Genomic DNA, 16,495 nt, shown 5'->3' with positions numbered 1-16,495 from the left:
GCACAGGCAGTTAACCGAGAGATAACTGAGGCATGCAAGAACGGAACAGCAGTTGTCATGATGGACTTTAACTTCCACGTAGATTGGTAAAATCAATATGGTCGAGGGAGTCTTGGGGATGGCTTCATAGAATGCATCCATGATGGCTTTCTATGTTCGAGCATGTTAAGGAACCAACAAGGGAGAATGCTATTTTGGATCTAGTATTGTGCAATGAGATAGGTAAAATTAACGATCTAGTAGTTAGGGACCCTCTTGAAAAAAGCAATCATAGTATGATTGAATTTCTTATATAGATGGAGGGTGCAATAGTTAGATCTAAAACTAGTGTATTATGCTTGAACAGGGGAGACTACAACAGGGATAAGGGAGGATTTGGTCAGTGTGGACTGGGAGCACAGGCAGAACAGTTGAGGAACAGTGGAAGACTTTCAAAGAGATTTTTCACAGTGCTCAACAAAAATATACTCCCGTCAAAAATAAGGGCAGTAAGAGAGGGAAGAGCTAGCCTTGGTTAACTAAGGGAATAAAGGGAAGTTTAAAAAAAAGCTCATGTGTACAGAGTAGTGAGAAACTGAAGGATTAGGAAAACTTTAAAAGCAACGAAGGACAACTAAATGGGAAATAAGGAAAGGGAAGGAGGATTAGGAAGGTAAATTAGCTCAAAATAAAAAAAAACAGATAGCTAAAAAAGTTATAAATATGTAAAATAGAAGAGGGTGACTAGAGTCAACATAGGTCCCTTGGAAGAAGAGAGAGGGAGATTGATATCAAGAAATGAGGAAATAGCCAAAGCATTGGACAAATATTTTGTGTTGGCCAAAGAGTGGTGATAGGGATGCGAAAGGAGGTGTGGACCTCAATAAAATAATTGTTATAAAAGAGATAGTGATGAGCAAATGGGACTGAAGGCGGACAAATCTCTTGGTCTTGATGGGATGCATCCCAGGGTACTGAGGCAAATGGTGGGAGTTATAGTCAATGTGTTGGTAGTCATTTACCAAAATTCTCTGGATTCTGGGCAGGTCCCAGCAGATTTGAAAACAGCAAATGTCATGCCACTTTTTTAAAAAAAAGGGATATAGGCAGAAGATGGGTAACTATTGGCCAGTTACCTTAATGTCTGTAGTCGGGGAAATGCTTGAAGCTGTCATTAAGGATGAAATAGCGAGGCACTTAGAATGAAGGGATTCCATCAGGCAGATGCAGCATGGATTTAGAAAGGCCAGGTCTTGTTTGAAAAACTTGTTGGAGTTCTTTGAGGGTATAGAGGGTGTAGTAGATAGAGGGGAACAAGTTGATGTATATTTAAATTTCTAGAAGCCATTTGATAAGGTGTTGCACAAGAGACTTATCAATAAAATACAGATGAATGGAGTTGGGTGAAGTATATTTGCTTGGATTGAGAATTGGTTAACTGAGAGAAGGTAGAGTCAGGATAAATGGGTGTTTTTTTTTGATTGGCAGACAGTGAATGGGAAGCCACAGGGGTCAGTGCTGGGCCCACAGCTGTTCACCATTTACGTTGATGATTTGGAACAGGGGACAGAGTGTAGTGTAGGCAAGTTTGTGGATGATACTAAATTGAGTGGAAAAGCAAATTGTGCAGAGGATGTGGAGAGGCTGCAGAAGGATATAGTTAAATTAGGTGAGTGGGAAAAGATCTGACAGATGGAGTACAATGTTAGTAAATGTGAGGTCATCCACTTTGGTAGGTAAAATAGAAGAGCAGATTAATATTTAAATGGTGAAAAGCTGCAGCATGCTGTAGTGCAGAAGGTCTTGGGAATGTTTGTGCATGAATCACAAAAAGTTGGTTTTCAGGTACAACAGGTTATTAAGAAGGTAAATGGAATGTTGACCTTCACTGCTGGAGGAATTGAATTCAAGAGCAGGGAGGTCATGCCTCAACTATGGATTTAAGTGTGGCCGCACTTGAGTACTGTGTGCAGTTCTGGTCTCCATACTGGATATACTGGCCTTAAAGGCAGTCTAGAGGAGGTTCACCAGGTTGATCCTGGAGATGAGGGGGTTGACGTACAAGGAGAGACTAAATCGCCTGAGATTATATTCACTCAAATTCAGAAGAATGAGGGGAGATCTTATAGAAACATATCAAATTATGAAAGGGATAGATTAGATAGAAGCAGGAAAATTGTATTCACTGGTAGGTGAGATCAGAACTAGGGGACACAGCCTCAAGATTCAGGGGAGTAGATTTAAAATGGAGAGGAGGAAAAACTGTTTTCCCCAGAGAGTAGTAAATCTGTGGAATTCTCTGCCCAGGAAAGCAGTGGAGGCTACTTCATTAAACATATTTAAGGATCAGTTAGATGGATTTTTACATAAAAAAATGATCAAGGGATATGGGGAAAAGGCAGGTAGGTGGAGTTGATTCAATGATCAGATCAGCCATGATCTTATTAAGTGGTGGAGCAGGCTTGATGGGCCGGATGGCCTACTCCTGCTCTAATTGCTTGTTCTTATACGAGTTGACCCAAAGGGACAGTAATGACAGGATGACTCAATGGTAAAAACTGCAAGAAACAGAAGGGAAGTCACGTTCTACAGATGTTCTTGACAGAGAAGATCATCCTGCAACTACTTGGCAGACAGATCACGCCTGAGCCCAGCACCACCTCGAGAGCAAGTGTAATACACAATCTGCCAGGTGTACTCACTAACTTCATTATGATCTCTATTTCTTTTTGATGTGATTAAAGCAGATGGCTTCATTCTCACCTACGCTGTGGCATCTTCAAATTGGTACTTTGCTAAAAGAGGAAAATTTGATTCTCTTCTGGTGTCGCAAAAATGGCAAGCACTAAAACTCTCAATCAAGAGGACATGCTTTGCAGGTGAGGGAGCGAGAAAGGGGAGAGAAGCAGAGTCGACATTTTGGGAAGGGTTCTTCCCTACTAATACTTCCTGACCTGTTGTATGTTGCCAGCATTCTCTGCTATTCTATCTTTTACTGTGGGCTGAATATGAGAGTAGACAAATAGTTTCCACTTCCCAAGGAGGACATGGAACAGGAAGGAACACTGATGATGTGCAAGAATAGTAGAATGTTAATGATGACTCAGATCACAAAACACCAGTAGGCTACAATCTGTCATTGAGGTATCTTGTGCAGGGGGTCACTGGAGAGGGGGTTCTGTGCAGTCCTACGGCCCCTAAAGGTCTCAGGTGAGAATTGTCAATGGGAGGCTGTTAGAACAGGACTCATAATAACGCACAGTTAAAAGATTTAACAAGCTGTCAGGTCTGCCTTATTGAATGCAGATGACAAAAGGGAATGGATGATCCCATTTCCAAGCTCTCACATGAGCCAGGAGACCATGACCTTTGCACAGGAGGCCAAGCGCACATCTTTGCAAGGACTAAGAGACAATCCTGTCACAAATATCAGCTGCTGCTGAGTCACAGACAGAGGTTCACACACACTTTCTGCTTCTGTGCAGTCTCACATTGATTCAGCTGGAGTCTCAGTCTCTGCCACGTGGGAGTAGCTAAGCACGCAAAGCAGTGATAAGCCATTTATGAGCAGATTGCTGCTTTCAGTGGGCATGTGATGCAATCTTGGAGCTGCTTGCTGTTCTCTAAGAGTGAAGAGTTCCTGACTGTGAGGAATTTGTCCTTCTGCACGTAGAGATCGCTCTCCTGCATGAGGAAATTGTTGCCTGCTCATGGAGATTACCCTCCTGCACGTGGAGATCAGCCACCTGCACGAACAGAGAGGTGTTATATGACAAATCTCTCTCCCACAGAAGACATGGCATCTGGGAACTGGTCCCACTTCTGCAAAAGCAGTGACATATACTCCCGCTTCAGTCACACCCCCTTCACTGTGAGTAGAATCCTGCTCAGAGAGTTCAGCAAAATTACTCCAATGAAAGGAGTGAAGACTGCAGGAATCAGGTTGAAATCAGATCAATCATAATTTCATTAAATGGCAAAGCAGACTTGAGGCCTGCTCCTAATTTGTATATGCCTAACCAGAAAACTTTAACTAGTCAGACACCTGGGCTCTGGGTCTAGAGATTAAAACGAGTGGAGTAATTGAGTACCAGCACAATATTATGCCATTGTCTCCCATGTGCCCTGAGAAGCTACCTTGTGCATAGGTTTAAACCACTGGTGTCTTTTTTTGTGAGGGCACTATTTGACTCCCTTTAGCAGCCATTGCAGATTGCGTCTTCAGTTAGAGCATGGCTGCAGCCCGAAGCTGGCCCATCAAGGTCATGTGCCAAGGACCTGCACAAACTTAAAGGATTATGAAACACAAGAACATAAGAAAAGGGAGCAGGAGAAGGCCACCTGGTTCATCAAACTTGCTCCGCTATTCAATATGACCATGGCTGATTTTGTGTTTCCAAGAATATACTTTATACAGGAGAGAAAACTGTTCCAGATTTAACATTCATGGTTTCAATCATATCAGGTAAATTATTTACAATAGAGGAAAAACTGTTCAAAACTTTTTACATAGCGTCAATCATTTTGTCAATGTACATTTCACATTCTTAATACTCTGCTACCACCCTTGTGGCACCTTGTTGTTTCCCCCTGCCCCCCAACCCGTAGGTTGAAGAGCTTCCCCTCAATGTCAGGCTTCAGTGCCTGGTAATGGGAGGATTCCAAACTGTGCTCCTCCCCCACAGTGCTCCTTCCCCACAGAGCCCTCAGTACATCCTCAACATGTACTCCTGCAGCCTGGAATGTGCCAGTCGACAGCATTCCCAGATCGACATTTCAGTATCCTGAAAGACTAGCAGGTTTCGGACTGATCTAAGGGTGCCCTTCACTGAGTTGATGGTATTCCAGCAGTTCTGGATGTCGGACTCCAAGTGTGTTCCCAGGAACAGTCTGTAGATCAGAGAGTCCTCTGTCGCGCTGCCCAATGAAGCCAAGTGTACCATACATTTACTTTAGCACTCTAGCTTTTTAGGAAGCAGAGTTCCTGCTCACATTGATAGGACAAAGGCAGAGAGGATTAGCACCTGCAAATTCCTGGGAGTGTACATATCACAGGATCTCTCCTAGATTCAACACATCGAGGCAACCATGATGAAAGCACACCAACATATCTACTTTCAATGAAGTCAGAGAAGATTTGGCATGTCATTGAATATTGGACCATATTTCTACAAGTGCACAGAAGAAAGTATACTGACTGGTTGCATCCCGGCTTGGTTTGGTAATTCAAGTGCCCGAGAATGTGGAAAGCTCAAGATGTAGCAAACATAGCTAGGAGCATCACACCCTCTGACCTCCCATCCAATGAAGAAATCTAAGTGAGGCACTGCCTCAAAAAGGCAGCCAACATCACAAAAGACCCCTATAACCCTGGGCACAACTTTTTGCTGCCAACTTCAGAAAGAAAATATGGAAGCCTGCAGTCCAGCACCTCTTGGTTCAGGAATAGTTCCTTTTTTTTCCAAATGTCTATCAAGCTCTTGAATTTCCCCTGACTATTCATCTGCACAATTGAAGCACCAGCCTTTTTTTTCTGGCATTGCAGAAGCCATGCTGTGAGTGCCTTATGGGTCCATTTTACTCCAGATACCTCGCTATTTCTTCTTTCATGATAGCTTCAAACATTTTCTCAATTACAGATGTTAAACTAACTGACCTGTAGTTCTCTGCCTTTTGCCTATAGCCTTTTTTGAATAGTGGCATGACATTTACCTTCTTCCAATCCACCAGGACCTGCCCAAAACCCAAAGAACTTGAGCAAATTATCACCAAAGCCTCAACTACAGCTTCTTTCCCTACTCGGGGATCCATTCCATCAGGACCAGGGGATTTATCTATCTTCAGCCCTCAGGTTTTCTGAGTACTACCTCTTCAATGATTGTTATTACATCCAGGTCCTCACCTCCCTTCACATTCATAATATCTGTCTTTCACATGTTCAACGTGTTTTCCACAGTGAATACTGACACAAAATAGTCATTCAAAGCCTCAGCCATTTCCTATTGCTTTGCAGCATGCAGCTCTTACCATTGATAAAAGGCTTTAAAAAAATATTTAACTGCCAAAATGAACAATTTCACCATACACTAATTGTGCAAGAAAAGGAGGTCATTAACTGATCTAATTGCTAGAACACAGTCCTTGAAAAGAGAGTAGGCAAAAATTAAGCAGACAGGAGTGGGGAAATTAGTTTATTCATTTTAACAGGAAGAATAGAGAGCAGACATAATTAAAATAGAGTGAGCCACAGAAATTTTTAATATATTTAAATTTAGACAAAAAGCATGAGCCTGTGTCACCCAATTACACCCAAATGACTACAACCCCAAGTACATATTTGAACCATGGGAGGAAACCAGAGCCCCCAGAGGAAACCCAGACAGACACTGGGAGAATGTACAAACTCCTTCCAGACAGTGCCAGGTTCAAACCCCACTCACTGGCGCTGTAATAGTGTTGCATTAACTGCTATGCTGACCACGCCACCCCACTATATTGATGATTCAGGCTGTCTTCTTATCAGTAATTTGGAAGGCAAATAGATTGTTGGCCTTTATTTCAAGAGAAAGTGAGTATTAAAGAAGAAAAGTATTGCCACAACTCTGCATGGAGTTTTTTGTGAAACCATATCTTGTTCACTAGGTATAGTTTTAGTGTCCTGATTTAAGAATTTACTGGTTTGATTCTTCAATCAAAGGGTTATCTTATGAGATTAAACTGAGGAGACGGGATGCACGTAGTTGGAGTTTTGAATTTAATTTTTAGTTTAATTTCTTTTAATTTAGAGATATAGCACAGAAACAGGCCCTTCCAGCCCAAGAGTCACAAGTAGACAGGGGAGATGCAGTGGATGTTGTCTATTTGGTCTTTCAAAAAGTACCACACATGAGGCTGCAAAACAAGATGAGATCCCATGGAATTACAGGAAGGATACCAGCATGGGCTGATTAGCAGGAAATAGAGGGTAAGAATAAAGGGATCGCATTCTGGTTTGCTGCTGGTTACCAGTTGTGCTCCACAGGGGTCAGTGTTGGGTCTGCTTCTTTTTGCATTGTATATAAATGATTTGAATTATGTAATAGATGCATTTGTGGCTAAATTTGCAGATGATGACAAAACAGGTGGTAGGCAGACATTGTTGAGGAAACAGAAAGGCTGCAGAGAAACTTGAATGGAGGAGACAAGTGGTAGATGAAAAACAATGTTGGAAAGTGTCTGGTCATACATGTTGGTCCAAGAAATAGATGGGCCGACTTTTATTTAGATGGGGAGAAAATTCAAAATTCAGAGGTGCAAAGAGATTTAGGAGTCCTTGTGCAGGATACCCTAAAGGTTGACCTCCAGGTTGGTGAAGAAGGTGAATGCGATGCTGGGGTTCGTTTCTAGAACAATGGCACAGAAGTGGGGATGTAATGTTGAGATTCCATAAAGCACTGGTGAGATCTCACTTGGAGTAGTGTGTACAGTTTTGCACACCTTAGTTGAGAAAAGATGTGTTGGTATTGGAGATGGTTCAGAGAATATTTACTAGAATGATACCAGGAATGAAAGGGTTACATTAGTCAGCTCTTGGACTATACTTGTTCAAGAAAAGAAGGATGAGCAGGACCTCATAGAGGCATTTTGAATGCTGAAAAGCCTGGACAGAGTAGATGTGGCAAGGATGTTTCCCATTGTAGGGGAGTCTAGAACAAGAGGGCATAATTTCAGGATAAATTTAAGAGATGCAAATAAAATTTCTTTAATCAGAGGATTCTGAATCTATTGCGAGAGGCGGCTGTTGAAGTGAGGTTATTGGGTGTATTTAAGGCAGAGATTAACAGGCATTTGATTACTCAGGCAATCAAGGGTTATGAGCAGAAAGCAGGGGAATGGGGCTGAGTGGGAGGATTAGAATGGTGGAGTAGACTTGATGGGCCAATCGGCCTATTTCTGCTCATATATCTTGTGAAGAGCAGGTATTTACGATCAGATAAATCACATGTAAATATAATCATTTGCTAGGTGCTATAGGCAGTAGTGCAAAGTAATGGGGAAAAAATAGACATATATATATCTCAACATGCAAACATGCATAACTGTCGACCAATGTCAGACAGTTGTTGCTCAGGTACCTTAGTTTGCTACCAATGGTTGTTCAATTTTATAATTGGAAATTTCATCTTCAGAAAAAAAATTGTAAAGGAAGAATTGGAATCACTGAGGGTAAAAATATACACAAGTTCCTAAATTATTAAAGTTACTCCCCATGATACCATTATGCTATTAAATGTAAATCAATGCAAGACTTGCTTTCAAAAATGATTACCCCACGTAAACTCCTCCAACAAGCTATTTCTTTGAATTTGACTATACTCTGCCAATTGCAGCTGAATGAAGAATACACCCATTTTTCTACTAGAATTTCTCAATTAGTTGATCTGAAATTCCGGCAGATGTTATCAGTAATGTGGCACACGCTTGGCTTCAAGTTGAATGAAAACATATCAGCAGAAACAATGCAGCATGGTTTGCTTTTCTTCTTTCATGTGGTGCTCAGTTGCTACACAGGACCTTTTGTTCCTTTGTCATGCTTAAAATCTTATGGGACTATCCTATGGCATGGTTCTGGCAAGTTGATTTCCTTCCAACTACCTGCTGTACACACAGAGGGGGAAAAGAAAACCTTACACTGATCCTGCCATGTGCAAACCCTTTGAAGTAAATTCTATATGTCCATTATCTTCAGTTACACCAAATAATCATATTAATCTGAATTTGGATTGTACACTGGCCCAGATATTGCTCGGATTTGTTGGCATTCAGTGTAAACTGTGTTGAATACAGAAATTATTAATTTATTCTTTATTGGCAATTTCCTTAATATATTCTACAACTGAATTTCATAGACTCCTTTGATGAACTTTTCCCCGAATAATGTTGAAGAATTTGTTCTCAGATCAAGAACCAGGTTAGAGTTGATTAAGAAATGGAGTTGGGAATTTGAAAGGGAAATATGCAGCTATGTGTGGCTAAGATTCCTTATTTTGAATTGCTTGCATTTGATTTAATGCATTTTAAAATATAAAAGTGCATTCAGTGGTCTTAATTTTATTCTTTTACATTTTTCAATTTATTAATTTGACCTACAACCCCCATAGTTTTGAAGGGTGGTAGGAAACCAGAGCACACAGAGGAAACCCATGCAGACAAGGGGAGAACGTACAAACTCCTTACAGACAGCACTTGATTCGAATCTGGGTTGGTGGCACTGAAACAGCATTGCACAAACTGCTACACTAACTGTGCAACCCCAATTCAGTGCTGATTTTGCTCGTTATGCCTTCCTCCTCTAAGTAAGTGAAAAGAAAGTTCTTCATAAATCCCTCAAATCCACCTGTTTGGTAACAGCTGTGTTTCACTCACTCTAAAATGAATATAGGCCATTTATGAGGATCTAATGCTGGAACTGAACAAAATCCTCGAGATGCTGTTTAACCAGTGTTTTTCATTAGTATTTAGCTACTTGCCATGAATCCAAGATGATCTGACTGTATGTACAGAATTTCAGTATGTTCAAAGTTTTCTGTTGGAACAACTGGGATCAGGTCAGGTCTACTGTACAGCTATTTTTTCTTAATAAATTACAAAACATGTACAGCAAAGCAAGAATTATTTCCATCTTGATTGCTTTTCTGAAAATGCCCATGGATCAGGTGGGGAATTAAAAAATTGCATGGCTTGAATGCTTCTGGATTGGCTGTGGTTGTATTTTGATTTTATACCCACACATACCTCTAACTTCACATAATAGCATTATGAACAATGTTATAAATAGATTGTGGAAAACAAAATATGGGAACAAATTACGGTAATAAATTAAAAAACAATGAGCAATATTAAGGGAAGTGTTGGGCTTTGTCTGAATTGATTACCTAAAGTGGGCCATGGCTTTTGAAATCGTTTCTCCTGTGCCTTTTTCTTGCAAAAGGAGTGGTTTGATACTAACCTAACCTCAATCTTTTATGATGTAGCTATTTAAAATTATGAAAGGAATAGATAGACTAGATATAAACAGACTCTTTCCCCTGAAGGCTGGGGAGGTTGGCAGAAGAGGGCATGAGTTAAGGGTAAGGGGGCAAAACTTTAGAAGAAATATTAGAGGATGCTTTTTCACTCAGCGAGTGGTGGTAGAATGGAATGATCTTCCAAATGAGATAGTTGCGGCAGGGTCCCTTCTGTCATTTAAGAGAAGATTGGATGTGTACATGGAGGTGACGGGGTTGAAGAGTTATGGGTGGAGAGCGGGATGGTTGAGCTGGTGGAGTTGTTCTAGTGAACCGGTGCAGACTCGAAGGGCCAACATGGCCTGTTTCCATGCCATAAATGGTTATATGGCTATTGAGAGAGTTAAATTGAGAGTCACTGAAAAAAAAAATGCATGGAGATCAGAATGCACATATCACCAGCAATTCTTCACACTAATGTAAGTAGCAAGCCAAATTCAAGCAGATTAGGTCAAAAATTACATCCTACTTGACATATTAGTGACAGCTTTGAAGGAAAGGCTTGTGTCACTCACCTGGCAAATCCCACGCCTCGGCTTATTCCATTTGCATCTCTCAATATCCTTGTTGAGATTACATGGCCAAAAGGCTTTAGCATATTCTCCAGCTCCTGTTCATCCATGGAGACGGGAAGATTTGAGATATACAGGTTGGTTGGGTCCTGTTCCTGCTGCTGCAGAGAAAGAAGATAATATGGCATAAATCTCAGAGTCCAAGTGGAATAACAAAAAAAATTCCTGTAATGTGACACAAGATAATTACCAAAAAGAGTACTATCAACCAATTTGAAAATAACATTGAAAAATAATTAATTTCTGGTTCAACAGAAGTCCAAAATCATAATAACTAATCTTCTTTACAATAAAATGACCAGTGCAGGTACAGGTATTGCATTCTCACATATTATCTCTCAAAATCTGCTTCTGATATCTAGTAATCTTAAAGGATTATCTGTTACAAACACTCATTCTGCATTTTGTCCAATTCCTATCAAATAAGTTTGAGGTTTGCGTCAATTCATTGTGTATCTAATATCTGTTAGCAGTGCTGTGGCTCTGCAACCAATTGGTTTATCCTTTTGATCTATCTCACCAAATACCAAGCGGTTTTGACTTTTCATTTGATACTTATTTGTAATGTATCCTCAACAGATACTAAATAGCTCCTTCATCCTTGCGTATTTCAAATAAACATTTCCTAAGTGACCTGCTGCTAATCCAGCACTACGCTCATGAATAAAGATCTTCTAGACTTTGGCTCAATGTTTGTCAAAAGGACTATGAAGCCAGAGCCTTCGCCTTCCTTTGTTCACCTCTATCCCTCTGCCTGAGACATCTTGTTGTCTGAAACCTGACCTCAAAACATCAAACCTATTGTTCCAAGAACATAACTAATTTTTCGACTATGGATGGAATGCAAACAGCGCCATTCTACCTATTAAGAACATATTATAAATCCATCTCCTTGTACCTCGACCTGAACAAATCTGACTAAACACCGCACAATCTTGCTGCCATTATCTTAAAACTGTGAATAATGAAAGCATAGGTTCTTCAGCATCAACAAGGTAGCACAGCACTGTAATGAAATAACAGATGTCACAGTGAGAAAGAGCCATCATCCCTAACTGACTGCATCTGCCAAAACATCTCTTCAGGTCTTAGTATTTTTCCCAAACAATAACATGGGGATTCTTCTGGTGAGGTCAGAATTAGTAAGAGACTTTTTTATTTTGCAAAAATTACATCAAATAACAGATTGTAGAAAACCTGGGCATGGATAAATGGCAAAGGTCATGTCTGACCATCCTCTCACAGACAGAATCAAGGCTTAGCTATGTGAGGACGACATTGTAACACTTCATCACAGTCATGAAGCAAAACACTGAATTGCTCTTTGCAGACATATCTGTACATCTTGTATTATTCCTTATTCTATCTGTTCTTGCTCCGTTTTGATTTGATATTTATTTGTACTTTGTCAATTAGTTTTAATAATGAAACTTTCTTGGTTCTCAAATACATTTTGCATCTTGTGACAATTCAGTTTATTTTTCTGAACCTTTTTTTTAACTGCAATGATTTAAAGGATGATCCACATAACAGAACAAATAATATATCAAAAGTTGATTGACATCAAACATTCCAAAGGACTTTTATTCTTTACTGCAAATATTATATAATTAACACCTCTAGCCTTATGAGGAAGAAATGTCAAACAATGCAATGAAAAAAATATTATTTGTCTACATGGTGTTAGAAGCACTTCAGTCTTAAAAACTGTCAATTATGACTTAATAACATTATCTCTTAACATTATGGGATAACAACCACAGTGTCCAACTATATTACAACAAAACATTTAAACTGAAATAATTGGTAACATTTGGAGGATCCAAACACAATCTGATGAAGGCACTCAGCAGGGCAAAGAGCATCAGTGGGAGATAAAGAACAGTAGATATTTCAAGCCAAAGCTTTTATTGAGATCTCACTTTCTCCTACTGATGATGCTGGGCCCATTGAATTCCACCAGCAGATTGCTCAAGGCTTCAGATTCCAGCATCTGAATCCTCCTGCATCTCTCCAACATTGAGAGGACGTTGGTTTCTTAAGCATTTTTAATGACAGTAATTTGGAAGAATGGTTGCACCACCCTATTATGTGAAGTCCCAATAAAATTCATTTAAAAATCTTTCAATGTCTTTACATACATCTTTTTCCAAAAATGTGGGGACTGACACTGAAGATGACCTCTTTTCTCTTGCTGTTCGCCTGTTGTCTTGCTGAGAAATTCTGTGATTGATGATGCATCAAAAGTCGCCTTGGCTTGCACTAGTAGGTACTTCATTTCTTTCTCTTCACTCAGTTTTGTGAATGAGCTCTCATACTGAACAAAAGTGAATCCTAACACTCGAAGAAATACACATTGTAGACACCTCAGAATTTGGAATATATTCTTTCTTAAGTTGCAGTAAAATGTGCCATTGATTAAAGCTTGCCTTCAGAACCCCCTCAAATGCCATTCTCTAGCATCCTGCAGCCTCCTACGAGACTTTTGATCTCGTCGCCTGCAGCCCGTGTGGGCCCCTTGCTCGCATTAGGGTTAGGGATACATTGTAACACTGAATTCCATTTATTTCACTTATTGACCCTTAGGTTTATTGTACTCACTGTTAATCAAAGCTGACCTTTTATTAGTTAATAATCAAGAAGAGTATCACATCAATCTGAACTTGTTTTTAAGCAGCTTATCATCCCTTCTGTGTCATTTTTGGAAAAAATATAATTGCTTAGCAGATGACTTTTCAGAATGCACTGGAAATTGTGGGTATGTGTTTGGAGATTAATGCTGATATCATACTTGCTCTAGACTATGCTTCAGGAAAATAGAAACACACCACACCACCATTTTGGCTTCAATTATGGTTTGAATGTTTGATTAAAATGCATTTTGTGAACAAGCAAATATTGTGCCTTGTTCACAACAATGAGCACACTACCTTCTGTGAAAATTACAACTGAAGCTGAAACAGGGAGACTGATGGTGCCAATTAAAAGCAGTACTAACTGCGGAGCACATCACAAATTTTGCAGCTGTGCAGAGAATTCTTTGAAACCATGAATATCAGCTGGTGAATGAATTATCATTTATTGTGGAATTAATTCAAGTTATTGTTCATGAGGAGAATTTGAACGTCACCAGTATTACCATTAACCATATTTGTAATGTCAGTGAGTTAGACTTTGTTATTGGTAGAAGCAATATCTCTAAATTCATTGCATCTGGTTATCTTTAATTATAAAACTACCACACAATTTTCAACACCGTATTGTCTCTTTTGTATGGACAGCTTAATCAGTCATGATAACTAAAGCAATTTCCTATCTCATGACTTTCTGCAGTGTAGAGCTCACGGGCAAAGCTCAGAACATAACCAGATGGAGTGACACCCTGAAGAAAATTAAAGCTTTAATAGACTATCCAAGCTCAGTTAAAGCTTCATATTGGAGTGATTTCTAAGAGAAGGTGAACATCGATTTATTTCCACTCAACTATTCTTTTAACTTAAAACATCAATGGACTGTTTTTGTGCCAAAAGCTTTTAAATTCATCAACATGGGTTCATTCCATGAGTTTTAGTGAGACCTGCTGATTGGTTCTTCAGATCATTTCTGCTCTATTAGATGAACCTAAAGCAGGATGTGGTTTAGCGCTACAGGATACTATGGATAATATGTGATGAGAGCACAGCAGAGAAATAGCTCGTATTTATTGAAGTCTGTATTGTTATCTGTGGTTGGACTAAAATGTTGCATTCCAGTGTTTGGACTTTGCTGTGATAGCTGAGTAAGAGGAATAATTATTGATAATAATTAAGGAGATATTACTGTTGAATGGTAAGATACGCCTTATTCTGCACCTAAATTTTGTCAACAAGTTAAAACAAGATGAATGGTTTGATGAAAAATATTACTGGTGGGGCCAATTTAAACTTTCAAAGCTGAGGTTAAAACATGTGGACAAAAGGCAGGTAATAAGATGTGTGACATGTCAGCTGTGATCTAATTGAATAAATGAACAGCCTTAAGAGATATAATTGTTTTATTCCTAAGAATGTGACTAAGTTCATTCTTTTGGGTAATGAATGATTTTCAGAATTTAAGCTTGCAAAATTAACATTTTGTTCACAGTTCATTATTTTAGAGTATAAGTCACATTGTCTTCACTTATTATTCAAAGGCTGTGAATTTATTTCTACTTTGCAGTGATTAACTAGAGGGCTTCTCTCACTGAGCCAACAAAAGCAATTTAATGCATGTATTTTTACTTATTTTTTTCCAGCTCGGTTTTGTTTTCCCCCTTTTTAACTTCAGCTTTCACTAAAAATTCACAATTCAAGAGCCACAAATTCAGTCCCACAGAATGATGGCCAGGGGCCAAAAGGGAAGGAAAATAGAACTTCACAAAGTGCTGGTGATTATTAAGAGTTCACCCACACAGTCTGCTTCATATAACTGATTGGTGCCTCATTAAAAATTATCCCTCTTTTGGTCTTCAATACCCAACACACCAGCATTTTTTGATCATTGCGAGATGTATGTATCTGGGATTTGTATGCACAGCAGGAAGATGTCGGATGCTATTCTTCATGTTCTACAAGCAGTGGCTGACAACAAACCTTTACCCCATATGTGTAAATGAGGGGCTTAATATCAATTCTAGGTCTCTTCTTCGCAAGTACGTAGGTGAGTAGAACTGCCCAAAGACAATTACCTGGTCTGTTGGATAAGTATCTACATTTGTTTTAATTATTTTCAGCTGCACTTGTTCCGCAAAAAACTGTTTTTTTTTTGCAGTGCTAAATGTGGCCTATAGTTGGCTACAAATATTAATGACTATTTGCCATATTGCACTCCTGAATGGAGTGAAATCCTTTGTAGTTCTATCATAGACCACAGACAACACCCATTAATCAAGGTGTGTACAGTTAATAACATGTTGCACATTTAAAAAACCCTCTCCAATGTTATCAAAATTCTATGCTCTCTCTGCCTGCTGGTCTTAAGAAAAGTAGTTAATTATTTGTATGATAAGTATCCTTGGGCTTCATAAAATGGTGGGCAGCAAAAGTTGAAAAATGCAAATATATCCAGTTCAATATTTAAGCCACTTCCAGCAATGCAGTTTCTACTTGAGGACCTAGTGGATAACACATGACAGTGAGCATATTCTGATTGGAAAAACAGATCTTACATTATGATCAATCATGATCTTTCTCCTTCTTCCTCCTCCAGTAGCTTACCTGGTTCTCTATAGACTCTGCTCACTTCATTAGTTGTCCTGTTCCAACAAATGTACCAATATCTGACAGCAATCATTTTGTGGAGAAGCCTGAAGGCAGAAATTTGTACAGCTTTGCAAACTGAGCTGCCTCTACACTGGCAATGGGAAGGAATCAACCAGCAGGTAATCTTTAAGCATTGGGATAATCACCTTGTGACGGAGTATATAGAAATGTTTTTGGGAGATAAATTGGGAAAGGTTTGTTAGAGTAGGTTACATACAATCACTTTAAAACAGATCATATTTAAAATACTGGAGCTCTGCCCCATGCTAGACATATCAGCTCCACAGCTTTTGCAAGAGCTTTGAAGAGTACTCAATAGACTTCACTAATGGATTGTTGTTTACAAAAGGCAACAGATGAAAGACCTTGTCAGAGCTGCCTTCTCTCTGGAGATGTTCAAGAGGGTCATGTGGTTTTGCAAGCAGAGAGAGTCAAACAGGCTTTCTCTCAGAGAGAGAGAGAGACACACACACACATACAGATCACTTATTCAGTATTACAGCCAGCAGAAGCAGCTGGGACTGGAACAGGACAAGCTGGCAAGCTTATGGAAAGCCCATTTGGAAGACGGCCTTGTCAAAGTCCTTGTGGTTCATGCAAGAGGAGAGGACTGGCGGTC

At 39.5% G+C, this 16,495-nt stretch overlaps 1 protein-coding gene across 9 annotated transcripts in view; it reads right to left on the bottom strand.

The window, feature by feature from the left end:
* The window catches only part of LOC138751586 (RNA-binding motif, single-stranded-interacting protein 3), a 1,523,265-nt gene that overhangs the window by 248,144 nt on the left and 1,258,626 nt on the right, over positions 1-16,495 (bottom strand). For 8 of the 9 annotated variants that reach the window (XM_069914047.1, XM_069914050.1, XM_069914051.1 and 5 more), the window contains one exon: positions 10,541-10,698. In XM_069914047.1, the coding sequence (XP_069770148.1) occupies positions 10,541-10,698 (158 nt within the window). The remainder of the gene's footprint in view (positions 1-10,540; positions 10,699-16,495) is intronic. The other variant, XM_069914049.1, reaches the window with a different exon arrangement.

This window comes from Narcine bancroftii, chromosome 1, assembly GCF_036971445.1.
Source record: "Narcine bancroftii isolate sNarBan1 chromosome 1, sNarBan1.hap1, whole genome shotgun sequence".
Classification (NCBI taxonomy): domain Eukaryota; kingdom Metazoa; phylum Chordata; class Chondrichthyes; order Torpediniformes; family Narcinidae; genus Narcine; species Narcine bancroftii.
Note: the sequence above shows the minus strand (reverse complement) of the source record. Positions and strands in the feature narration are given on the sequence as shown.